Source organism: Alligator mississippiensis, chromosome 1 (assembly GCF_030867095.1).
Source record: "Alligator mississippiensis isolate rAllMis1 chromosome 1, rAllMis1, whole genome shotgun sequence".
In the NCBI taxonomy this organism is placed as follows: Eukaryota; Metazoa; Chordata; order Crocodylia; family Alligatoridae; genus Alligator; species Alligator mississippiensis.
In genome coordinates this window covers 172,863,372-172,890,729 of record NC_081824.1, presented here as the reverse complement: position 1 = coordinate 172,890,729, position 27,358 = coordinate 172,863,372, and the positions used below count along the sequence as shown (strand labels likewise).

Genomic DNA, 27,358 nt, shown 5'->3' with positions numbered 1-27,358 from the left:
GGCACACTTATCTCTAGAACAGGCTATCCAAATGTGCATGGCCACAGAAACTATGACAGGCCAGACAATGTACCAAAAAGGGTTGTTTATGCAGTAGGCAAGAAAGAATGTGGCCAGAAAAAGTCATCTTACAGCATGGGGTGGATTTTTTGCTGGTAAGAAGTCATCTCATGGGGGAATTTTCCACTGGCAAGGAAACTGCTAAGCAAGAGCGTGCAAACAGCTGGTTGTGCAGAAATATGGAAGGCAACATGTCCCCAAATGCTGTGCTGCATTTGGAAAGCTTTGTTTTATCTGTAATACAACTGAAGTTTGTTGTTTAGTTCTTCTCATTCATTGTATGCCTGTATTTGAGCTCAGTGATCACTACAGTGTTGGTAACCCAACATACAGGAATGATTATTAATTGCCAGTTTATTAACCATTGATCACACACGCAGCTTTGTAGAAGGTCACAAACACACCTACCTCAGCCTCTGCTTCAAGGAACATCTATTAAACTAGATTAAATTTGAACTATATATTTTATATGTACAAGTATATAGAAATGTAATGTGATTTCTATCCTGACAAAATGTCCCTTTAAAAATACCACACCCATTGCATTTCTTTCTTGGCTACAGGCTGACATTCCTTTCATTTTTCTGATTTCTCTGGGTTTGCAGCATTCACAGTTACTCTTTCTGGTGTGGTTTGAGTTCACACTTGAGATCAGGTTGCCTGTATAACTGACAGATTGAGGTGGCAAAACCTCCAACGTTGAGGGACTTCAAAAACAATTCACCTCCACTAGCAATGAAAATCCTGGACTTCTGATATGCCCGTGAACAAAAAAAGAATCAGAATCCGGTTTGGCAGAAGTGTGTCCGAGTTTCCCATTGCAGACAAAGCTGAACAAGGAATTGAGTGTCTTTTTTTTCACCCAAACAATTTCCCTTTGCTTTGCAATAGGCCTTTTCTAAAAGTTCTTCCAGATTCTTCTGTAGTTCCTGCTCAGTCAATAAATCTGTGCAAAGGAAAACATATGTGCTTAGCATAACCCCATTTGCCAGCAGGCACACAACCAGCTTGGCACATGCTGGGGAGACCACCAACAGCAACAGCACTTCATTACAAGGCAGCACGCTCAGTCAGTGCCAGTTGGGAAGCGAGGCAGAGAAGGTGGCAGAAAGAGCTAGCACAAAAAAAATCAGTCCCGAATGGTCAGGAAAGGCCAATCTTGCCATTTACAGTGCACAAAGCCACTGCACAACCCCCACCTGCTTCTCCACAATGCAAGGCCTCCTTCGCTGGGCCTACTATTTGAGGGGACAGAACTTGTCTCCAGAGGCTTCTTCCCCTCTACTAGTTGAGACCAGAGGCAGCACTTGATGTAAAGCATAGATTGATTATGGAGCCCCTAGAACAGGATGCGTGCCAGAACATGGCATGTGAAGGCATTTTGCTTGGCATGTCCACCTCAGGGCAGATGGCAGGGAAGGGGCCATGGCTGCACTGCCACAACAAGGACTGGGCCCCTTGAGGCTCCCCCGCCATCCACCTCTGGCTCACCAGTATCTTACGGGTTGTGGGTGTTTTTGGCTCTCTGCCCAAAAACATTGCCCACCCGTGCCCTAGAATAAGGACCAAATGGTAGCTTGCTTAGTATCAAGAACCTGGGTCTATAATTTAGATGTGTAATAAAAACTGATAGTTGCCTTAGAATTTTCCTCTAATACAATGGCAGATGATCTGTGAATTATCACCACCACCACCACCAAGACAGCATACATAATCACTTCAAGCAAAGATCCATGAGGAACCCATAGTCCCATGTAGGAAGTGAAAGACTGCCTTTCTTCCCCTGCAAACCTGCCTGAGGAAACCATTCCAAAAACTTTCCTGTCCCCCATTTTGCCAGACTTGGGTTCCAAAACTACCTTTCTGGAGATTAAATTAAATTCCTAGAAAGGGGCACTCAGCTGACCTATAATGTCACATTATATAAGATCTTAGGAGGCTTCTCCACAGAAGAGGTTTTCCTTGAAAGACCAAGTAGCAGCTTCAGTAAATGGTGGGATTTCCTCATCATTAAGTTAATGTGGAACAATGCCCCAGATTTCAGCTACGTGAGAGATAACAGGCACAGGGTGTTTTCAAGCAAGATAAATTCAGTCGAGTGCAGATGCAGGTTTTGTTATAACTTTTATGGAACAGATGGTACAGACCACACTGCACCCTCTAGGCACACTCCAGGGAGTCCCATGCAGTATGCGTTCCACTGCTCAGATCTCAGACTGCTGGTGTCATCATTTCATTCAGGGATTTGTGTCAAAAGTCTCTACACTCATATCTGTTTTATATAATATATATACACACATTAAATCCTAAAGAATAAACAGTGGGTGGCTGGTATACAAGACAGAGCCCTCTCAAGCACTTCCAGGTCCCTGATTTACACTGGCACATTTACAGACCAAACCTTTCTAACCCAATTAAAATCTCATTTGAGCTGTCAATACAAATGTAGCCTGTTTTAGTTTAGTGTTCCTGAGAACATGCAGTAGCCTGGAACTGTGGACAAACTAGATCTTCTGGACAAATCTACTAGCCTACTTTCTATCCCAAACTACTCACACATACATCACTTACAATTCTCCCTCCTCCCACATTTAGAAACTCTTGCAATTGCCCTCAATTGTACCTGAGCGTCCTACAAACTAAGAGGCACATCATTATCCTTCTGCAAGAGAGACCTTTTCTCCCCCAACTGAATTATTGATATTATTATAGCTATAATAATATCAAAAAATACATGTACATAAATTAGATTTATTTTTGTTTCCAAATATCAGTCTGTTTCAGGTTCTGTGTATATGCAACATTGGTAAATATATGCAATTCATAAAGCAAAATTAAAACAATAAAATAATGATGACACCCCAAATCCCACCACAAAACTCTCAGCCTCTTCCTAGAAATAGATCCCACCCCCTTCCAAGAAAAGCTTAGCAGAACTTAATCATAGGCCCTGCACTGTCACTTGAAGGGCAGCAGATTCAAGTTCTGGCAAGCCAAAGGAAGGAACTGTCACCTTAGTTGGGAACTCTCATCAGGAAATCGAATTTTAGTCCTTCATCTGGCCTCATCCCTCACAATTTGACATTTGGGAAGACATGGGTTCCATGACAGCCAGGTTGCAACCCATTAAAGCTTTGAAGGTGCAAACCAACATCTCGAATAGCATCTAGTAAGGAACAGTAATCCCGTGTAGCAGAGAGCCCTGGTATAACACAGTATCCACATGGTAACACTGGTTAGCAAACTGCCTTCCATATTCCATATCATCCAGAGGCTCCAATAGGACTTAATCCAGCCTCATACAGCAGCAGTGAAGTCTCAAGGTGACAAATACATGGATTGGTGTGGTGAAATATTCATCCAAACACTGCCCTCCCAGTGACCTCTTCTAGAAATGGCCTAAAAGACTCATTGGAAGCCCTTCAGAAGTCTCAAGTCAGTCAACAAACCTTTACTGTGCAGATGAATCTACCCACCCTTTATAAAACAAACAAAAGGGAAGAGAGAGGGGCAAATGAACCACTCACCACAAGCTCCGCAAACCTAGCATTGAGCTCCTCTGCTGATGGGATTGGAACAGAGAACTCCAGAAATTGGAGGGGGTTATTGTCCTTGAGGTTGATTTCAGGGAGGTCGCTGCCTCCAAAGCAACAAAGAAATCCCAGAGCATGACGATTCCTTTTCCGAGGAGCCATGGTCATGTTGTGGGATGCTATCTGCTGATCATGATCTGCAGAGAGAAGAGGAAGAAAAGCTGTTAAATGGGAAAGAAACTGTACCAAAGAAAGTATTTATTGTTATCATTTGTGTATAGGGTAGACAACAAAAATATATCTTACAAGCCAAGGAGTAAAATAAAAAAAAAAGTGAGCCACCTGGCTGGAGAGGTGGATCAAACTTAGATCATGTCGTCACCATCATCTTGCATTGCCCAATAGCGTCTCTCACCCCAGAGTTTCTACAAATGTTTCATAAACCTTGGGTGGAATTTTTAGAAATGCCTAGCATTGTCTTAAGGTCTGCTCCCACTGAAGTCAATGACAGTTTTAATATCTACAGGAATGGAAAATAGGTTAAACCAGTGATGAGTCCTTTGGACAACCACTTTCCACCACTCCAATCAAATAGGCACACACAGCTACCCCCTCACTCACACCTAAAAGATAGCCACCTACCTTACAGCATCCAAGGGCATGCAGATATCCCAGTATGAACAGACATAAGTAAAACACAATACAATGCAACGGAGTAGGACAGGCACATAAAGCATGCAGCTGAAATTACAGGTTTGCAAACCATTAACAGATAGGGTGACCATTCGTCCGATTTTATAGAGGTCAGCCCAGTTTTCTGGTCCTCTGTTTATATGAAACTGGACACATTTATGTCTTCTATTTTTTTACCACTCAGCACCCACCCCCCACCACCAACACCACTGCGGCTGCCTGCAGGAGCTCCCCGCTTAGCCCGCCCCTGCTGCTAACACTGCTGTGGCTGCCTGTGGGAGCTCTCTGCTTGGCCCGCCACCAACACCACCACGGCTGCCTGTGGGAACTCTCCACTTCACAGCACCATGCCCCCATTGCCGACATTACCACTACCACCTGCGGGAACTTGCCATGTCCCCCAGCCTCGGGTGGCACACAATGTTCATGGTGGTGGGGACAGTTGCACTAAATGCAACTGTCCTCAATTCTTGAGATACCTTGATGGCCACCCTAGTAATAGACAAGAAGGTGGATTCCATTCACTTTGATTAATAAAAACACTTCTGGAAGCCTTAAACATCCTGAAAAGACTGGGCTGTAGGTCTCCAGGGGAATCACTGTTTGAAGACAGCTACTTGTATCACTTGTGATTAAAGAAAGCTGGATGGAAGTAGAGTGACCACTCCTCCCTAACTGGGCAGGTCTGTCCCAGAATGGGAACATCAAGTCCTGGTCCCAGGCTGCATGACTTCAGGACAGCATTTTTCCCAGATTCCCAGTATTGTGCAGGGATCTGGGTTTTCCGTTCACCACGGAAACACAAGAAACAGTGGGGTTCCCCCTGCAGGCTGACAGCGTTCCAGCCTGCAAGGGGCTGTTTGGGGAGGCAGGGTGAGCCACATGCATGTGCATGCCTGCACATATGCACATGGCCAGCAAGACAGCCAGGCAGAGAGGAGAGCAGCTCCCTGCAGGTGAGTGGGGGGGGGGGGGGGGGGGAGAGGGAGGGGGTGCAGACTGAGGCCCCACAGTGTGGCAGGGAGCAGGACAGGGGCTGGGGGTGCTGCCCAGCCAGGGCAGTACATGGGCCCTGAGGTCAGAGCATGGAGCAGCACAGGGCCATAAGCAGCTCATCCAGGAGGTAGGGGGGCAGGAACAGCTCCCTGCTGCTGCACACAATCCTGGCATGGGGGGAGGACATGGAGGGGACATGTTCCCCAAATTTGTGTGCGAGGCAGGGGGAGATGTGGGCTGCACACTGCAGCCTCAGGGCTTCCCGCCCTGCTGCCCTCTCCCTTGGAGCCCCACGCTGTCCACACCGCCATGGCGAGGCACCCCCTGCCAGCCTGGCAGCAGCAGGGGCAGTGGCATGGAGTTGTACCCCCCACCGCTGTCATGCAGACAGGGGGTGCGTGGCCAGTACAGGGCTCCTGGGGGAAAAGCAGCAGGGCCCTGAGCCCACACTGGGCAGCCTGCGTCCACCCCCACTCCTGCTCCACTCAGCTCTGCTCTGCCTGTGCTGCCAGTAGCAGTGAGGGGGATGAACATGTGTCCCGCCTTTCCATTTTGAAAAGGTGATCACCCTAGATAGGGCTACAGTTTGATATCATACTGCTACGGTAGTTGTTAATGACAAACAGAGCAAAGCACTCCAACATTGGAATTGGAACTGTTCTAAATGTTTCAGCCCAACTTTTAATTTTGTCAAAAAAATTCTGAGATTTATGTTTTTAAAAAATTCCCAATCTTTCTCCAAAAGTAATTTTTCTTATTAAAATGTTTTATTTTCCCTTAAAAAATGCTCCCTGTTAGTCAGGACTTGCATGTTAGTGTGTGAACAATGCTCACAGTGCTGATGCTTTGGGAATAGTCAGAGGGCTTCAGTCTTTGTGGCTCTAGGGCCATCAATTTAGCAAGTCCCACAAGAACTGTATTCTCTCAATGAAAAAACAAGTGAGGATAAGTAACACTCAAGTGAGGCAGGGGAATAGTTTTAAGTAGGTTAGTGGATCTCCATCAGCATTTCAGCAAGTTAAATGAGAGCTTTACACATTGAAAACTGAAGGGTCTGCTTCACCCTATTACATTTGAGAGCTGTTTCATATTTCAAAGCTAGACACGGTTCTTACGGATCTTGCCAATATACAATCAGCTGTTTGTAGCCCTAGGAAATAATATTCTGTTTTAATTTCCCCTTCTGTCTGGAGCCATATATGCATTTAGATCATGGGTGGGTAAAGTCCAGCCCACAGGCTGAATCCAGCCTGCAAAGGACTCCAGGGAGACCCACTGGGAGCCGCATAGGCAGTTGCTGCTGGGAAATGGAGTCCAACCACCAGTTGGATCTGCCATTTTGCCTACCCCTGGGTTTAGCTTCACATACTATACCATCTTCTACCTGCTAGCTTACTGGGGTCCCTGCCTCATTAAATCCATGTGGAGTAAGAGGTAAAGAGAAAAAGCATTTCATGACAGCAAAGAGCAAAAATCCCAGCTAGCTAGTTAGCACAGTGTTTGGGACCTATCCTCTCTACCTTTGTGCCCCCAGAAATATGGGTTTGGCAACTTAAGGGGCTGCCCAGGAGCAAACAAGGATCAAAAAAGTTTTGCTTCCTTGAATAACATTGTTTTCTATTTATTGCAAGAATTTGCTCCCAGATCCAGTATAGGCATCTTAGGTAACTTAGAGTCATGTGTCCTATCACAAAAACTGAGCCCAATGAAATATTCTGCAGGAAAAGTTGGCAGACCTTTGCGCTGCTCATATAATGGAATTAAGCTCTGACCACTATTGGCTCACTAGAGAATTCTGTGTTTTGTCTAGCAAGCCAGTTTACTGGACTAATCCCTATGTAATGCCAGCCACTGTGCTTTGCCTCCTATTCCACTGTGTGCGTTCTAACCTGAAATGGTGCTCATGAGTGATGCTGAGGTTTGGAGCAGCTTCAAATCTGCTCTGGGATAGAGCACTGAAATGAGAGATGGGACCCAACAGCATGCAAGGGCCCAGAACATGTGTTTATTGTTAAGGGAGAATAAGCCACCAAAACACAAACTGCAGACACCAGGTGTTGCACATGCCAGAATTTGGGAAGCAATGACTGGTTTAACCACTTTGATGCTGACTACTGTTATACAGGCCAAAATACACACCAGGTGCTGGATACAGGTCTTGACTATAAGTATGAAGCGCTTAAACATGAAACAGCACAACAGCTTTTTCACCATGGTAGACTAATAACTGGCCTTAATGAGTACATAAACATTATATGGGACCAGGTTAAGGCATGTTTACCTTGACAGTGACTGTATCTACATAAGATGCTGACTGTGCAGTCATTTAGTACTTGTATACTAAACGCCAACAAACTCCTTTTTTGTGACTCTGTGCAGTAGCCTAATACTACTGCACAGTAGTATCGGACTACTGTACAGTCAGTGTCTTGTATAGACACTGCCAGAGTGATGCAAAGGATCTACGGTAAATGAAGACCTAAACCCATATATCTTTTCTTATCCAAGAGAAGATCTTCATCTCCCACTGTATAAGACAGTGAAGAAGGAAGAGCCCTGTGTAAGTCTATTTCCCATGAGAGAATGCTCCACCATTCCCATGTCAGGGACAACCATGGAGCTAAATCAGGCAGGTTCTCTTAGCTTATGAGCCTGTCAACCTTATCATGTATGCTGTTTCCAGAAACAGTGGATTTAAAATAACAGAAAACAAGTCATACTTATCAAAGAATAAGATGGGTAACAGATTACAGTTGCTCAACAAAGTGCTGTGTTAACAGGAGCATTCAAAGCTAATTTTTTTTTCCTCACAAATTTTCCTTGATGTTTGAAAGTGATCCAGAGAGAGGCAAAGAAAAAGCGGCATGAGCCAATTTGTGGCCTAGTCCGACAGGAAACACTTAGTAGCCCAAATATTGGTCAAGTAGAACCTCATGATAATGTAGTCATTAACCTGGTTTTCTGTCTGCTGCCCTTGAGTTTCAGCCTTTGGTTTCCCACTCTTTAGATAAGTGTGATTGGGTAAGCTTGGAGTGCTAGTTCATGGGTGAGATGAAAAAAGTTGCTTATGAGACTCCTGAATCAGTAAATTAAGCTGTGCTGAATTTCATTACAGGATCCAAACCCACACTCGATGCACTCCTCCCGATACTGGGTTTTGTACAAGAAACTCAAACTTCAGTCTACATTTTCCAAAAGATTTCCAAAGGTCTGAAAACCCTCCAAGCGTGCCAAGGATTGGCTTAAAATATTAACAAGAAATGAGGTTGAAGTTGGAGGTTTCAGTTTAATTCTGCCTCCCCTCCCTGATCTCCCCAGATGTCTGGGTTTCATTCAAACCACAAATGCAAAGTGAAACTCAGGGGATGCAAATCTATGTGAATTAAAAGAAGAGGGCTGATCAAATCTAAAGCAGCGAGTTGCACACAGCTCCACCTTCTAATTAAAATCCCCCCTTCGAAGTCCTTTGAGAGTTTCAACCAGAGATGGAAAGAGCAAGCGCCGAGCTGGGCAACGATGGAATTTTCGTTTTGGACATTTTCATGTGTTTTCAGAAGACTTTGTCACTCATATTAAGGGATAACATGTTTCCTTCTCTAAACTTGCACACACTCTGCAGGGGGTAGGAGGGGAGGGAAAAGTTTGCAGTCATTGCGATAAAAGATGCAATAATGAGGGGGGTAGGAAATCTTTGTTTTACACTAGCTGAAAACTGCTGCTGGAGGGAAACCTCACAGAAGCTTTGAGCTATGTGTTAGGATATGCAGCAGTTCGGTCTGGAACACATTTCTTCTGCAGTTTCATCCCTTCTACTTCTAAAGAAAAAGATTTTCCTTACACCTTGATAAATAAGGGCCCCTCTAGACATTCAGGTAAACGCATGATAGGATCCAATGTGTGATCCGCACAATCATGCCTCCTGCCATGACACATGTGCCTAGCAGGAGACAAGATTGTGAGATCCAGCATCAAATCCTATCATACCTTATTGCTGGTGTAGTGGGATCCCAGCATCATGATCCAAAGCTCCCCCTGCACTGACTCCCACTGTGTGGATAGGAGTCTTGTTAGCTGATGAGACCTGTGGCAGCCCATGGGGTGCTGCTGTAGATCAGGAGTCCCCTCAGCTGATGGGACTCCCAGCTGGTGCAGCACATAGTGGACTCCTGTGTATGGGAGCCCTGTCAGCTAACAGGGGTTACAACTGCAGGGGCATAACTATGCTACACATGCAAAATAAAGCTGGATTGAAACCATCTATAAAAGTTAGTATACATTTTCCAGTTCTAACTTTATAGCTAGATGGACCTTTTCATGGCATGTTAGTTCATTTATATGTGTAACCAGTCTAAATTAATTGTGCAATTAACCCAGTAATTGCATGATACACATGGGTAAGAGAGGGCCCAAGATATACTGATGGGAAAGTAATTAACTCAAATGGGAATTCTTCACATGAGCTACACTTCACAGTCAGTCAGATGTATCAATGAAGTGCCACAAACAGGGTAGAAGACAATCTCTGGCTCCGTTTCTCCTTCTCTCACTGCTATGGCCTGGAGTATTGGAGAGGAGGAAACTCAAAACCATAAAGAATCCTGGAAAAAAAAAAAAAAAGAGTTGGGGGAGGGGAAGAAATCATCTACAGGAAGTGAAAGGATCATGAAGGATAAAAAAGAAAACCCAAAATGAACCAAGGTAGCAGAAATCCATGCTTTGCAACCTAGTAGACAACAGGTAAGAGCCCAGCTGAGCTCTTCAAGGGCAGCAAGAACCCAGCAGAACAACTTCAGCCTCACTGTTTTTTTGTTCAAAGCACAAAACTACTTTGGGGCTGTTTTATGAACCAAGGGATTGATCTTTTGCTGGGGAGTGGAGGGGCTGTTCACAATGAACACACTCTTTCTAGTTTATATCTTAACTGTCAGATCCAGACTTGACAGGAGCCAGGTGTGAAGAGCTTTGGGTATCAAGGAGGAGTGTGGTGGGGGAGCCTGAAAAAAGAGGGATCGGGAAGTGACTGGCCGCAACACACAACACCGATTGTGAGCAGCCCATTCAAACAGGAAGTCTCCTGCCAGCGGTTTGAAAGGAGGGATCTGTGCAGGCCACAGAAAAGCTGCATATTTTGTCCTTTTAAGGGACTTGTTGTTTGACAGCTCAGGGGTTTATTTGTGTTATTTTTAAAGGGCTTCATTTTTTCCACTTAATCTGAAGAATAAACCATATTCTGAGTGTAAATAAGTAAAGCCCTCTGCAAAGTCTGGCTCCTGGGGGCACAAGGCAGGGAGCAAAGGGAAAGGCAGCAGGTGAACTGAACCCCAGGGATGCTGCATCAGCACAGCATAGCTCTGTCATGGGGGCTGCCACCCTGAGAGTACCCTAATCTACCCCAGGATGCTCTGGCTTGTCTGTTTGCCAGAACAAGGCTGCTCTGTGCTGATGGGGAGACCAACAACAGGTGCTAGAAAAATAACTTGTGGCAGCAGTCTCAAGTTGGAGCCAACGTGGCATGTCAAGCCAATAACAGTCCAAGGGATATTCTGTGTAGAAATCTGAGCGTGCCAGCTTCTTAAAAGAAAATAAATAAAACACACCCACAACATACAACTGGCCTGTGGCACTTACGTGCTTGGCAGGGCTTGCTTGCCCCGCTCTGTGACCTGGATTAACCTATCTAATGCTGCCTCCTACATCCAAGAGCGAGACCAGCAGCTGTTTCTTGCACGCAGCTGAGAGGAAAGGGACAAGACTCAGAGAGTGAGTGCCAACGCATTGCCCACATTCCTATGTTCTTTTGAAATGCCCACATTCCTATGTTGTCTGTGCTAAGGCGATAAGGGGCAGTATGGCCAAGGGGTGCTCAACAAAGCCAGTGGAGGTTAACACTGGCTTCCAAGGCACATTCATAAAGGACACAGGAATCTCATTGGAATAGGCCAAGGATGACCCAAGACTGGAATCCAGTCTTTGACCATGACCTTGGAGAAAGCAAAGTGTTCTGACACACTGCACCATCTTGTGGACTGTGACTCTGTAGGAAAGTAGAGAGGATGAGCAGTTATTTCTTTGTCTCTGTAGCTGACAAGCTGGAAGTTATCAAGTTTTCACAGAAAAATCTCAAAAAGAGGCTAATCTTTTCCACTCTGTTCCACACTGCTCCTTGCTGATGCTCTACATAGGTGCCTGGCCATAGGTGCAGCCATTGACAATGCATAGGGGGTTCACATGCACATCCTGAGCATGGCAGTGCACCCCTGGGGGAAAGGCACTGCTGAAATTGCCAGTGGCGCCTGTGGGCGGTTACCGCTCATCACCCCCACTGCTGACACCGCCGGCGGTGTCTGCAGGTGGTCCGTGACTGCCAGCAGCATCTGCAGGTGATCGCGGACCACCAGTTGGCACTTGCCACCTCCTCCTTCTGCTGCTAACAGTGCCGCAGCTGCCTCCAGGAGCTCCCTGCTAGCCGCCACCACGCTCCTGCCACCGACAGCGCTGCCGCCACCTGCGGGAGTTCGCCGTGCCCCCCCAGCCTCCAGGGGCATGTGGCACTCATGGTGCAGCTATTAGCTTCTGATGAAGCTGCTGCTTATGAAGGCTTATGCATCTCCGGTTTAGTTAGTCTATAAAGTGCAAATCTACCCTGCCTAACTTCAGACTAACCTAACTGCCTCTCTCTATGCTTATAATGACAATTACACTAACATAGCATCATCCTGAAGGAACTCCAGACTATGAGGCAAAATCTCAGGGGTGGGTCCAGAGGGGGTGCAGTTCTGCAGCTGAACCCTGCTTTTGGGCTGTGTGGGGACTGGGCTCAGCTGGGAACACTGACAGTGGTAGCAGTGGGGATGGGCAGAGTGGTGGGTTCCCGCACCCTGCCCAGTTCCCCCAAAGCAGGTGTGGGAAGGGAAACACCCCAACCCCTCCCATTACTGCTCCCAGCTGATCCCAGCCTGCACACAGCCTCTCTGCAGCTTCTCTAGGGCTGCAGGGAAGGCAGCAGCAGTAAGCAGAAGAGATAGGAGACGGGATGTGCCTTTGAGCACAGAGGGGAAGGGGACGGGATTCTTATATGTTTTGGGGACTGGTGAGGGGGTGGAGGCTGGAGTGAGGTGTAGTCACCCCTGCCATATGGGTTGCTGCTCCCAAGCACCCCCACCTACCCCCTTGCCAAATCCTGGATCCACTCCTGCAAATTCTGGTGGTCTCTACTGGAGTATAAAAGGTATTCTATTGGAACTGGTGTCATTGCAAATAACAATTTGGCCTGATAGCTAGGGATCTCTTCTCCAACCACCAAATGACAGCAATACCAGGTGCAAGAAGGTACAATAACTCACATGAAAATTTGTTAGGGATGATACTACAGTACAGTGATATCTTTAATTATTAGCCATGGTCAGGACCTCAGTTTTAGCTCTCATAAAAGATGGAATCTTCAGCAAGTGAATTTATGTTAGTGAAAAGTGCTAGACAGGCAGCTGAGGCGTTGAACTGTACTGATGTATCAGCCTCCAATCTGGGGTGACCACCTTTAGGAGATGAAATGTCAGACAGTCAATCTATAAGCTGCCTTTGCTGAGACGGTTGACTAAATAACTAGTTGATGCCTGTTCTACTGGGGCATATAGGCTGGTGTAGACAAAACAAGAGGCGTGTGTACACAACACTTTAAAGCAGGCTAAGTGCTTTTGCTCCATTTTAATGGTTTCATAGTAGTTTCTAGGGTTGGAAGGGACCTAAACACATCATCAAGTCCGACCCCCTGCCCTGGGCAGGAATGAGTGTTGGGATCATAATACCCCAGCCAGATATCTATCCAACCTCCTCTTGAAGACCCCCAAGGTAGGGGAGAGCGCCACCTCCCTTGGGAGCCCATTCCAGAGCCTGGCAGCCCTAACCATAAAGTAATGCCTCCTGATATCAAGCCTGAACCCGCTCTCAATCAATTCGTGGCTATTATTCTTTGTTATGCCAGGTGGTGCCCGGGGGAAACACAGCCTCACCTATTTTCTGCTGGAAAATGGTGTCGGTGTTTGCATGTCTCGGCAGCATATTATTCCAGGAAATTCAGCAGTATAATGAGTCTTAAATTACTTGGGTCGCTACAAACTTTGGTACCCCTACAGCCACAGAGAGAAGCACCAGGCTCTGTGCAGCTCCATGGCTCTGCAGGAAGCCCTGCAGGCAGCCTGGCAGAAGCCTGGGAAATCAGTTCCACCCAGGAAAAAAGTGGCAAGCCTGATCGCCCCCCTGAATCTGCCTGTCTGCCCGAGCTGCGCAGGGGTCCGGTGCTTCCCTCCAAGGCTGCAGTGCCCCCTGGGACCACCTGAGCCATGTGCCTCCAGGAAAGTGCCACCTGGGGGGAGGCGCCGCAGCCACGGAGGAAAGCACCAGCCCCCACTGCAGCCCAGGGACTGCTCCGCCTGCTGGCAGCTTACCCTCCCCTCCCCACCAGAGAGGCAGGTAAGTCAGCAGGGTGTGTGCAAGACACAGGGGTTTAAATCAGCCCTAAATTGAAGTGGTGTTTTTTAAAACCCACCACTTCAATTTAGGGCCCCTGTTTCGTCTACACATGCCCATAGACTAGTTCATGTGGAGGTGTGTTGAGGCTACACAAATGAATGAATGAATAAATTCAGCTTTTATTGCCATTTGTAAGTAAAAGCCTGGAGAGCTCACATGAATAACACTGTTATATTATACTCAGTAGCAAAAACTTTAGAAACTCTATCTTAACACTGGCATTTAAGTACATGACAAACAACCATGATGTCATTCTATACTGACTTTGAAGTGGTCAAATGTCACCTATATATTGTTATAATACTCTAAGTGTATTTAGAAAAGATTAATCTTGAGCATTTAAAAAATACAGACCACTGAGGATCTTTATTCCACTCTGTAAATCAAGTATTTTATAAAACAGAATAAAGGAGCAACTAATGTATTACAATAAGGCCACTGTTCGTCTAAAAACCAAGCCTATGGCAGGAGATTGACAAAAGTGTATTGCTTATGAATACTGGTTAAGCTTTTAAATTATGTTCTTATTGAAAAAAAAAAAAGACCTTTCAAATAACGATCAAAAATGTTTGTGATTTTTTTTAATTTTCCAGAAGAAATTTCAAGAATATCCCTACTAATTTAAAAAACTGTTTTCTCCTCCATCTTATTTTTCTTTTAGCTTTTCAGAGGCCAAATTTGGTTAAAAAAAAGAGATAGAAACAGGCAGACAGGGTATGTAGAATCATTAAAATCTCATACAGAAGATGGTATAAATATAAACATCTGGTACTAGTTTTCTGAACAAGTGTAGCAAAAACAGTGGGAAATTTCTCCCTGGAGGAGCCACAATATCACACACACACCCCCAACTGTTCTTGGCTGTGGAATCCTGGCCTTTTCTACAATATGTAACAGCTCACTGTCATTTGAACAGCCAGTTTTACAACCCTTCCTTAACACATGATCTCTCCTTCTCCCTCTTCCTGACCCCCAGCAAAGTCAGTGGTTCAGCTCAGGTCAGGACCCAAGACGTGGTTCTTTGCCCAAGAAGTAATTATAATGATGTCTGCTTCCTCTGACAGGGAGTACATGTTCAGTTCTAATCCACTTGGCCCAGTGACCAAATACAATTACCCTAATGCAATTTCTACTAGTCTTATCAGATGATTTAGCCACATGTGATAAGATCTACTCTAACTGCCCACAAGAGCCCTCTTTCTAGTACAGTCTTTAAAATTTGCTCTCCTCTTCCTGGGAGGAGGGTAGGGAAGATCCTTTCCTCATCCTCAGAAACTGTATTCCACCCACAAAAATGTCCTGAACTGCCTGTACTAACTGATTAAAACAATGTGCTATCTCAGCAATTGTCATTCGCAAGCAGCTCAGTCCCATGGCTTTTAACCCCACTGTTCTGTCCCTCAGGGTAAAGTAAAGAACAAACATAACTGAGATTAACGTAAAGGGAATTATTTATCTAGCTATGGGATCCTGATAGACCCTAGATGTTCTCCCTGTCAGTCCAACTCAGTGGTTCTCTTTGAGATCCTTTCCTGGATACTGTGGAGTGCCATGCAACATTAGCAAGAGCCGTTCTAATTAAAACACCTGCAGTGTCTTGTGTATTCAGTGTATCACGGTGGGGGCACTTTAACTAAATCTTGTTCACAAAGAAGAACATAGTGTTGCAAAAGTACGGCATTCTAAGTGGAATCATTGATATCCCCTCCCCAGTGGCAACGCGTAGGGGGTGCACAGGAGTGCATGTGCACCCCCCGAGAGTGCTGGTACACCCCCTGACAGGCCATGCTCCCCGCTTATGCAACAGGCAGGGCAGGCAGGTGGGAGCACCGGTACCCCTCCTGCGAGGGCTGGCCAGGGAGTGGGAGTGCCAGATGAAGCACTGTGGCCACTTCTGGGAGCACCATGGCCACTTCCTGGTAGGTGAGATCAGTGGGGAAGCGACCCCCCCCCCCCCCCCCCCGGTCGCTGACCTGTAGGGCCATGTGTCCCCCCTGACTCAGGTGGCAGCCGTCGCCAATGCCCCTTCCTGTTATACATCAAAGAAAAGGTAAACACTGGTTGAGGGCAGAATACAAAATCCAGCCAGTCAGGCCAAGCTCTTAGGCCAGCTCTGCTCAACATGTCTGTGTGGCTCCATCACAAGGCAAGCTCATTCCTCACTATTCTCTTCAACCATTTTCCATTGCTGATGCTTTCCATCAAGGCAGAGAAGGTGAATATTCCAGAGCTGTCCTAGCACCTCTAACTTAGGTCTGGCTGCACAGATCACTTTTTACATTATTCACACTCTTGGGAATTTTATGCAAGCTCAGCTGGGGGATGAGCAGACTTAAAATATTAACATTGTAGACTGTGGCTATCAAATTTTGATTGAGTTTAATTCCAAAAAGAAACTGCACATATGATGCCCAGACATCATGAAGTCATCACCTGCCAGTAGCAAGCACCAGATCTTCAAGAGAGGCTTCTTTTAAGTTTTTGTACCCATTCTTCACTGGGGAGCTGGTTTCTAGCTACCAAAAGTTGTTAGAGGCCACTCATTCTAAAGAGCGAGGCAAGGAAATCTCTCTCAGCCCACAACAAGGAACAAGCTACTTTCTCATTTGCTATTTCACTTTATCATCAATCCAGAATGCACCCATAAAAAAAAAACAAAACACATCTTAAATACACTAACATTTACAAACATGAAAATAGAAAGGGAGGGATGATATAATGGTTATAGTAAGGGACTAGGTGTTCTCTCCCCAGGTCTGCTAAGGATTCTCTGCAACTTTAGACAAGGCATCCCTCAATCCCTCAGCTTCCTTATCTATCAAATGGAGAGACTATTTCTCTGCTCTAGAAAGAGCTGGGTGAACAATTCATTGAAGGCTTGAGTCTCATCTCTGTGGACAAATTATTTTGATTTTATAATTATTGCACAGTGCCAAACTGGTATAACTAAACTATTCACTTCAACTATGTCAGCAAGCTTAATCACAGATCTACTGAGACAGATCCTACTCTCATTTATAGGCATGCAATTCTACTGATTCCAATACCAATAAGAGAGAGCTAATTTGGCTCAGAGAGCGAGAGCTTTCTTTATGAATTATTATAGCAAGGATGTATTTAGTTCCTGTCCTACATTACCACGTGCACATGCATGTGAATCTTGTCACTACCTGAGGCTTAGCAAATCAAATGCTATCATCACTTACAAGTGCTCAAGCCAATGGGGTTGCATGGTTTCAAAAGTGAGAAAGATCAACCCCACCGCTACCCCCCAGAAATAACTAAGGACTAATTATTGTTTTTCCCTTTACACTTTCCTTTCCTTTCATACTCAACACCATCACCACCAAGCCTGCAACTTGGTAGCCACTCCAATTCCTCCATTTCCATCTCATAGTAAATACCATGCACTGTTACTAGCATTTTCCTCTGCCCAAATTCAGAGTAGGTTTAGCTCCCACTCCTGAATTTCACAACTGATCCCCATTCTTTTTCTGTACAAAAGCAAACTTCTCCTCCAGTTTCAGGTTCCCCAAATAATGCACAGCTTTCCAGCCCTGCCCTAGCTCCTCAGTCTGCTTCCCATTCTTTGTTCCCATAAATAGGGTAACTATATGTCCCTGTTTGGCTGGGACAGTCCCGTATTTCAGAGGCTGGTCCTGGTCAGCCAGTAAAAATTAAAATTGAGTGTCCCGGGTGCAGGGCACAATCTGGTGGGGAGGCAGAGCAGCACAAGCTGTGAAATAGGAAGCCCTAGCAGACAGCAAAATTGCCCTAAAATAAATTTGCTTAATTAGCAGAATTACCACTGAAAAGTTCTCCTCTGCCTGACAAATGGTGTTTGCACCCGAAAGCTTGCAACAAAATAATTTTTTCTGCTACTATTTAGTTGGTCTAATAAAAGTTATCACCTCTAGCCCAAGAGTTTTGTCTGCCTCTGCTTTTTAGTTCAACGCAGCTACAAGCTATATCCCTGAAACATGGAAGATATTGTAATTAGCCTTTTGGAAATGTAAACTTCATAGCTAAACAGGAAGTAAGCAAAATTCAACTCCCTGCCTGACATCTTCAGGGAAGAAACCTGCTGGAGCCTTGTTTCTTTCTAATCTGCATAGTCACAGAGCAACTTTTTCACAAATGGACTTTGAAACCCAGGGGAACCCTACCATCCTTTACCTTCCCTGTGCAAGATGAAGTTTCTTTTCTACCTGGGATAACTTTTACAGTCTTCAAGTTCTTCTCTGCCTGACAAAGGGCATTTGGACCTGAAAACTTGCAAGAAAGAATTTTTTTTTTGCTAGTAGTTACTTTGTCTGCCTCTGCTTTTTAGAGCAACATGGTTACGAGCTATATTGCTGAAAAGGGGAGGTGATTGCTATCAGCTGTGAAGTGAAGAACAATGGGTCGCTAACTGGCCTCTGATGCCCTTAGCCGTCTGAACAGTAATACCAGAACTGCACCCCCAACTCCCATCTCTCCTTGCTGACTTTGGGTGGGAGTGGGGAGCAGTGTCCTGGATTTCACATTAGTCACCCTACTCATACACCAACGTACTTGTTTCCAGGACTCCTTTTTCCTCTCATCTCATTCTAGTCTTCTTGCTTTCGTACTTGCTTTCTGCTTGGAATGGCTTTAAACTCTCATTTAAATGCACCTCAGCCTCCACCACTAGTTTCTTTTTAAATAAAATCAATAATTTAAACAAAAAGGGAGGGCGGGGCACAACACTTCTGAAAACGCACATAAACGCACATATTCTGTGACACAATCTCTCAAAACTGACTTACACTCTGCATTTGCTGTTTTTATTGTGTTACGCACTATTGTCTCAACCCTCAGGCCATAAACCCTTTATTTAGGGCGGCAAGTTGGATACATATTTAACCCATTTTAATTTGCCGTGCAGTGCCATACAGACTTACGGCGCTATACAAACCATGAAACAGTTGATTAGCAGAATGTAAATTGCCTGCCTGGAATCTGGCCAGGACACTGGGATTCACACCCCAATGCCGACATAATTGTTAGGAGCAGAGTTCAGCAGTGTCCACAAGTTTGCTGCAAAGTTAGTTTGCATAACAGTTAGACATGGATAGCCTTATGCTTTGAAATAAAGGAATTTATACAATGGTTCTCTTAACCACATATGTGGCAGAGCTAACTTCACTGGACGGGTCGGGTTGCAAACTGTCGTTCTCTTGCAAGTCTCTGAGATTGCGAGTGCCCTTAGGGAATCTGTTTACCAAAAACCAAGCAAGAGAAAAGAATCCCACAGACTCCACAGATGCTGTCCATGGGATAAGTCAGAATCAAGTCACTCAAGCAGGCAAATCACTTTAAAAAAATCCCCACAACCCCCAGACTTTTTTACTGTTGCAAATGATCAGGTACCCAGAGTGATATTTTTAGGCCTGTCCAAGATTAAACTGTCATCTTAGTACCACAATAGTCTTCCGAATTCCACTTCCCTTTCTGCTGCCTTCAGATGGACAATGTGCTCACGATTCTAGGTGTCATGCCTCTCCTTAGAGGTGATCTAGGCCAGTGTGTCCCAATCTTTTACAGCCCAAGACACACTTACATTAATCATTTTTTTTCTGTGGCATACCTGTTGAAGCATTCCCCATCCCCATACTTATGAGCTCATTGTAGCTTTTTGCCACAGCAAAATTCTGTGGCACACCTGTCCACTTCTGATGGTACACCCTTGTGCCACAGCAAACCAGCTGGGGAACACTGGTCTAGGCTGCCTCTCCTGCCAGCTGGGGATCTGAGTTTCACTTGAGTTTTATTTTTACCTCCTTCAAGTGGTGGTACAGTGCCTAACTATACAATTTTACAAGAGAGGAAAGAAAGGAATGACTGCTTTTAGGAGGCTGGGAGTAGGAGACAAAGCCTTTCATTTCCTATAATGAATTCTGGTAATATGAGTGGCAAGTTACTGAGGCACCAGCCCCGAGCACCCACTTAGAGGGGATGCAAGAATGGCAGCTCCTGCCACTACTTGGCCAGTTGGTGTTGCTGCCGCCACCCACAAGCATAAACCCTGGTGGTTTATCCTCTGATTCATAGTTTCATAGTAGTATCCATATATTGAAGGCAAGACATTATTACTGGTATTACAATATATCCTCATTGACTGGAAGAAAAGAAGAATGAATGCCAACGTTCTGGCTCAAGCAAAACACTGCCCCAGTTTAAGCCATGTTTATACAGCACCAGTCCTGTCCAATGGAGCATGTCCTAAGGATGCCTGACAACTTGTTCCCAAAATAGATCCAATACTCTGAACTTATCAGTGGCCACTGCTGTACAGGTGGACAAAAGAAGAGATTTAAGGACACCTAGAAGGCCAATCTGAAAGAATGTGATATTAACATCAATACCTGGGAAACTCGAGCAATGAATCTCCTTCAGTGTAGTGTATGATGAGGCATTAATCATTTTCATCAAACTCGCCTTACCATGAAGGTGGATAGATGAGAGAGATGCAAAGGAAAAGAGCTGTGACTCAACATCACCAGGTTCCAACTCCTTCCTTCCAGAACTATTTGCCATGTCTGCAGTAGATCATGCAGATCTTGGATTGGCTTCATCAGCCATCTACAGACTCACCAATGACTTTCCTGGAAGACTGGAAGACTGGTCATCCTCATAGAAGGACTGCTGACTGGTCATCTGTAGACATACTGCTGACAACAACAATGACATGCAAGGTCTTGACACCAAATGGCCTTATGCCATTGGTTTGAATTTGGCCCATATCATTAATGCCTAAAAGTTCTTTTTTCACCAAGTCTAGTTCCTAGCTAAGAGATGGTCACATCTTAAATGCCAACCTCGTCAGTCAGCTCAGGAGAGAAGCCAGGGATTGCATGGCTATGGAGGAAAAAAATTCCCCAATCCCTCCACACCATAGATGAGGAACACCAGGCATGATACAGAAGACAGTCCTGCTATTGCCCATGTTGTAGTCCTACTGGAGAGAAAGGAATTCAGATCTCTAGGGCTGTCAATCCAGAGCTCTCACTAGTGCAAATAAACATCTCCTTTTGAAGAATGAATGAGCAGAGCCCAATTCCCAAGAGCCTCTATCTTCTTTGATTCATCTTAAATCTTTCCATGCTGTCACTGTCCAAGTATTTCTAGACATGATGTAACTATTTTGCCAGGGGATTTGGGAATCAACATTTTGCTGTTATTATCCTGGGTGCCTGAATTTTCCAGACAAAATAAGCAGCTGAGGGCATTACAGTGCTTCTGTGAGGAGAAGGAATATTCTGTAAGAATTGCCCATCTCCAAGAAAAACAAACAAATGGTAATGCTCCAATTATGTCTTCCCAACTCCAATCCATTCCATTCCACGTGAACTGTTATTTTCTTTTCCAGACAATTAGTAGAATAATGTTTCATCCCTGAGTACATGTCATCATAGCATTACAAAGAATTAGATTCCCATTCTAAACACTGAGTTCAGAGTCAGTACATCTCAGACAGCCTTGCCTCCACTGGGGGTTTGCCCAGTTACAGCTGTCGATAGCCAGCCACAGATATAGCTATACCAGTTCATTTCCCAATAAAGACAAGTGATTCTACCTGCAAGGTATGTAGGTTGTAGCCGTGTTGGTCTAAGGACATAGGCAGACAAGGTTCTTTGTGCAAATCTGATCCAGGTTTCCCTTTCTTTATGCAGTATATGTGTTCCTGGAAAATGGCGCATAACATGAATTCGCATAAAGGGAACCCACTTTACAATATAACAAATAGGGATATGTTCCAAGACCTCAATTATACTGACCCCCAGGCCCATTTCTACCACTTTTACAAGACAATTTTGGTACTCACCAACACCAGACAGTACACAGGGTGGTGGTGAATGTGGGGATGGCAACTACAGAACCATGTGTCACAGACAATGAGTGAGGAGCACAGATCTATGCAGGAGACTATATTTTGGTGCGTGTCACTCCCACAATGCACTGCACAAAGCAGCTGACTGTGGGCTTCCACCACACTGATCACATAAGAGTGAATTTACCTCGCATACAATGAATATTTGGTATAAAAAGGGTCATTGCATAAAAGCGAATTCGCACATATAGAACCCGCATAAAGCGAGAAAACTTGTATCTTTTATTAGACCAATTCATATTAGATCACCTTTTTAGTGATGCTAATGCGTAGTAGACCAATTCTATTGTGCATTAGTGCAACAGCATGGCTTTTACCATGACATGCTAATATGCGGTGCAATTAGTCTACTGTACATTTAGCATCTTGTGTAGACGCACCTACTGACAGGGTAAGCAGAAGCAACAACAACTGAATAGGTCTTGAAATGCCAAACTACAGTTTAAGTCTTAAAGACAATTCCTCCAGAATAAGGGCGAAACACTTAACAAGGTCAAGCTGACACACGAGTCCTATACCCAATTTTATCTAATGGGTAACACCAAGGCTGCCAAGTTGGCACCAGCACTAAACTCTCTTAAAAAAAAAAAGAAAGAAATTGAGACAAGGACATGCACACTATATTATTCCAGTGTTTTAATTTTTTTTCAGCATTTTGACAAGAGCTAATCTGGGTTCAATACCCTGAAACCTCAACATTATGCAAGTAGGTTGGACTTTGAGCCAACAACTTGGTGAAAATGTTGAACTTTTAACCTTCTGTGTCTTCAAAAAGAATGGATAGTTGGAGAGAGTTCTGTCTGATGGATTTTTGGGTTGTTTTCTGTGTGTATTTTTATGTGGTATCCAGATAAAACATATTTTCTGGCTGCCCTGTAACTCATAGGGGCACAAGATTACAGACCTACACTAAGCAAGTGGTTACAGCCCCTGGATTTGCTTCCCTGGGCTTTGGGGCCAGTAAGAGGGAGTATATGGATATCTAGGGTAAATGATGCCCTGGTCTATGTGATGGTGACAAGGAGACACTTCTCAGTGTGACACTGGTGCCAATTACAAGGATCAGAAAAGAAGTCATGCTGTCTGGCACAAATCATCCACTGTGTTTTCATAAGCAACAGCTGCTTTTGCCAGACAAAGTGCTGGACACTACATATTGCTAGCAGTCAGAAAAGGTGAAAGAACGCCTGAGGGGGCAAATACACCTGCATCTTGACTATATACATTAACTGTCAACTCCCTATAAAATATAACTGTAGGCTAAAAGTGATGAGCACCCTCAGCCCACATTGCCCAGAGGTCATTCATGATGTATACGTGTGGTGCACATGCATTCCCCAATTACAACTGTGCACAATTTTACTTCTGCAACCAGCCTGCCACTCTCGGAGTATATCCCTTCAACTCATGGGAAGATGCTGTGGTTGCACAAACTTTTACAACTCCTAAAAGCCTGTGGTAAGAAGAAAAAGTTTAAGTATGTCCGGAAAAGGGTTTCCTAGAATGGTCCAACAACCTCTGTTTCCCTAAGGGCAAGCCAAATGACCAACTCGGGCTTCTGGTATCCCAGAGCAGAGATAGGAAATGTACATACACACCACACAATTGGGAATTGCCTTCAATTCCTTAATGCCCACACCACCCCAAGAGCCCTCCCACAAAGGGAGCAGAGTTTGGGCTGTTGTCCCCAGATAACACATCTCCCAGTCTGAGATACAAGACTGCCAGTTAGAAAACTGGCTCGTAAAAAATATTTCCAGCTACACAAGATATTAGTCCTTGCTTATTAGTCAGTCAGCTGATTCATGCCTCTTCATTTCCTTAGATCATTATGATTTCAGAAGAAGGGCAATGCAGTTAATACAGCACCTCACCTATCATTAAGAGGGATAACCTCCAATGAAAAAAAACACCCCTGCAAATTTTTCCTTCCTGGTTTTTCAGTATTTGAAGTTCTGTTCACACTTCCACTACTCTCTTATGTGTTTTTTGTCATATTTTACTGTGTCATTAACTCTTGCCTTGGCAGTATATGGTGTCTTAATATAAATTTTCCTTCTGCATCCATGCAGTCAGAAGCTGTCTGCCAGGCTTAATGAGCCTTAATTCAATCACCCCTAATACAATTTATTTTGCCTCACTCTTCAAAGGTTTGCTGGAAAGCTGTTGGATTTACTAAGAACTTGTGTTCAGGAAGGACAAGGTAGTATAGATAGCAGTAAGAAAAACTTCCCTCCTATCTGTTCCTCCATCACCTAAGTTTATACCAGTAAAGGGGAGAGCAGATCTTAGCTTAATGCCTGGAGAGGCAGGAGGGAAGCACAGCTGGTCTTTTCAGTCCCTGGCCTCTCTGCTGACACTGCCAAGCAGGATCAATGACAAGAGTGGCACAAAACCAACGCTTACTGCAAGATGTAGGCTTGCTTCCGATTTCTATTGAGCATACAAGGGAAATAAGCAATCCTGAATCATAACCTTTGCATCAACAAGTGATTGCACAGTGTCACTTGACATTTAAATTAATGAGCAGCCCTGAAGCCTCCTGTAAAAGACAGTAAACTGGATATTTAGAAGCACCAAATGCTTACAATCTGCCTGGAAGTAGCTGAGAGCTGCAGGACCTCAGCACTTCTGAATAATCATCCCCATGTATTTTTGAAGGGACAGCAAAGCTAAGTAGAAATTCCCCCTTCTTTCTTAAGCCAGCTGCCAGACTCTAAAGCAGCATTTTGGGACCCCAGGCCATGGGCAAGCCAGTAAGTCACAGGGAAAGACTGTCTATCCCATGCCACCCAACCCCTGCACCTTGCTTCTTTCATAAGAGAGATTTATGGAGCAAGACAACCCCTGCCATGAGACTACCTGAGGAGTAGCTGAGTGCTGAGTAGTGGCTCCAACACCAAACACCTATAAAAGTGGGTATGTGAACAGATGGATAATGGAAGACCTTTGACCGCCAGTGCTAAGATGATCTTGTGAGCAACTTGTTCCAAAAGCTGAAAACCTCCTTATTGCCTGTGTTCTCCCACACCCTGTTAACAATAAATATAGTTATGTAAGGTAGGTACATGATTACAGGTTAGGTAATAAAGTGGGCACTGGACATAAAACTGCCATTCTTTCAAAAACTACACTGTGTCCCAGTGCAAAACCCCAACAGAATCAGAAAATACAGTGGTGGTCAGATTAGACAATGAGTTTAAGTTGCCTGAGCAGGTGGATGGGAGTGAGAGGTGCCTTTGAGTGAAGGGAGGGTGTCTTTGAGTTAGGGGTGTCTATTGAGTGCTGCTTCAGAGAAAATAAGGCTCTTCAGACAGGAGCAAGCCTGCTGAGAGACAGCCAGGATATCCTGCTCAGACTGGGATTTCAAAAATAGTATTTCAGATGATGTCACAAACAATTATTTCCCAGCCTCTTGAAAGGTCACAAATGAAAAGAAATCAATTTATGTCCCACAAAGTCTACGGATGACTATACCAACTCTTCCCAGTCACCAGAGAACATCATCAATCTATATAGCTAGTACAGTATACTCACAGCATGCCACCCTTTGCTCCCACAGCTAAGGGTCCTCAACACCTCAACTTCCACTGCGCAATGTACCTCAATGCCCTACTAGTATATATCCTGGAACTTGCTTCCTAGCAGACAAACCCCTACCATAAAAAGTGTTTCACAGGAGGTGATACCCCTACCACTACAAGAAGCTGTTGTGCAAAAGGAACAGTGAAATATAACAGAGCCCCGGTTAAAAGGAATGTGTTCAGCACTGCAACTGGACCTACCCAGAAAAGGCATTTGACACTTCCATTTAACAGCAGAGCAATCAAGCCTGACGGTATCTTGGAAGTGATATTTCTCAGCCTCCCTAAATGATCATATCTGCCCAAGGAAAGCATTTCTCTGAGCTAGAACAAGCGTCTCTAAGGACCAAAACCTGAGCTCAAGTTACTAACTATTTGAAGACAGGGAAACCATTTATCATGGGGACTGGAACAAAGGGCAAGATGGGAAGATCAATTTTCTGGCTGGAAGGCTACTGTGCTCATAAAAGCACATATCATAGGAGGCATTGTCTTGTAGAAAGGCCTTGGTGTGTATGGCATACCAATGGATCAACCAGCCGGTGGTTCAAACCAGGAAATGACCTCATGCTTTTGCAATCAGATCTTCAAATATTTAGGCTGAGGAAAGAATCGCTCCCTTTCTCATCAGAGGCCAGAGGTCTTCTGCTTGATGCTGTAAGGGAGGGAATGTTTTACTGCCTTCCTCAGGAAACATACTGGTAGATACTCCCCATAGATTCTGGGAAAGGAAGAAGGGTCAGCAGGACAAATGGAGCAGACCAGCACCTCCAGCACTTCCCCCCTAAATCAGATCCTGGAGACATCACATAAAACTTTGTTCACCTGACCCAGACAATACTTTCAGGGTGAACGGTCCAGATGGAATGCTAATAGCAATGACTCTATCAATAGTCTTTCACTTCTTGGGGTATCAACACCCATTGTCTTTGGAGCAGGATCAGCTGTGCTGAGCCATGCGTCCTGGCACAGCTGATCCACTCCACCGGTGTTTACAGGCACTGCCCAAGGCCACTGGCCCATAGGGATGGGTCCCTGCCAGTCCTGGGACTTCAGGGGACAATGGGCCAAGACACCATGCCCCTACTCAGCCTGGTGCATGTGCCATGGGTATGTTCTGCAGGGGAATTTCAGGGGTATGCAATAAGCAAACACACATACTCCCTTATAAAGCATCGCAAACTGTAGTTACAGTTGTGGCAACATTTTTAGGCAGTAGACACGGGGTTAAGACATCTGTGTGAAACTTGTTCTGCAAGTAGCAAAACAAGCCAAGTCAACACCTGGGGCAAACTCTGCAGGAGAGTTGAGATGGGGAGTGGAGGGAGAGGGCACATGGTTCTGAGTGGGGACGCGGAGGGTGGGTTCCAATAGTAGGGGAGCAAGGTTCAGAGGTGGGAGGTGGAGGGAGCCCATAAGCAGCCTTACCCATGCCAGGAAGTTCTAAATAGCCCCCACTGAGCTGCTGCCGCTGTGTATGCTCTGCCACCCCAGCTCTGTTCTTAAAGCAAGAGCAGCCAGGAGCTGTTTCAGAGCTCCCTGCATGACAATGCTGCCAGTGCCTGGACTCTGCAGGGGTGGGTGTTGATTCTAGCACCCCTTCTAACCCGGCACCCAGGCTGGATGCCTCTCCTCTCACCCACCCTTAGTTATGCCACTGTGTGATGCCATAAATTTTTTTATGGTGGCACAAGAGCAACATCAGCTTGCACCCTCAGATGGACCTGAGTAACAAAATCTTCTTATGGATATTCTCCTCTAAGTGGGCATTGGAGACTCATTAACACTGACAGATGGACATGCCTCACAGGACAAAGCACCAACTGAACCAGAATCCTTCAACTTAGAGTGTGAGCCAAATTCAGTCCCAATGCATGGTTTTCAATGGAGTTGCACCAGACAGACAACTAAACCAATTTCTTTATGAGCAGAGAGTTGTACGTAGCTGTGTTAGGTCTGAAGTCAAATAGAAGGCCAGGTAGATTTGTACCTTACACACACACACACACAGAGTTCGGTTAATTTTTGTGTGTGTGTGTGTGTGTGTGTGT

At 45.0% G+C, this 27,358-nt stretch overlaps 1 protein-coding gene across 6 annotated transcripts in view; it reads right to left on the bottom strand.

The window, feature by feature from the left end:
* DAAM2 (dishevelled associated activator of morphogenesis 2) overlaps nt 1-27,358 on the bottom strand; it is a 308,724-nt gene that overhangs the window by 166,053 nt on the left and 115,313 nt on the right. For all 6 annotated transcript variants that reach the window (XM_019483066.2, XM_019483067.2, XM_014598043.3 and 3 more), the window contains one exon: nt 3,588-3,790. In XM_019483066.2, the coding sequence (XP_019338611.1) occupies nt 3,588-3,790 (203 nt within the window). The remainder of the gene's footprint in view (nt 1-3,587; nt 3,791-27,358) is intronic.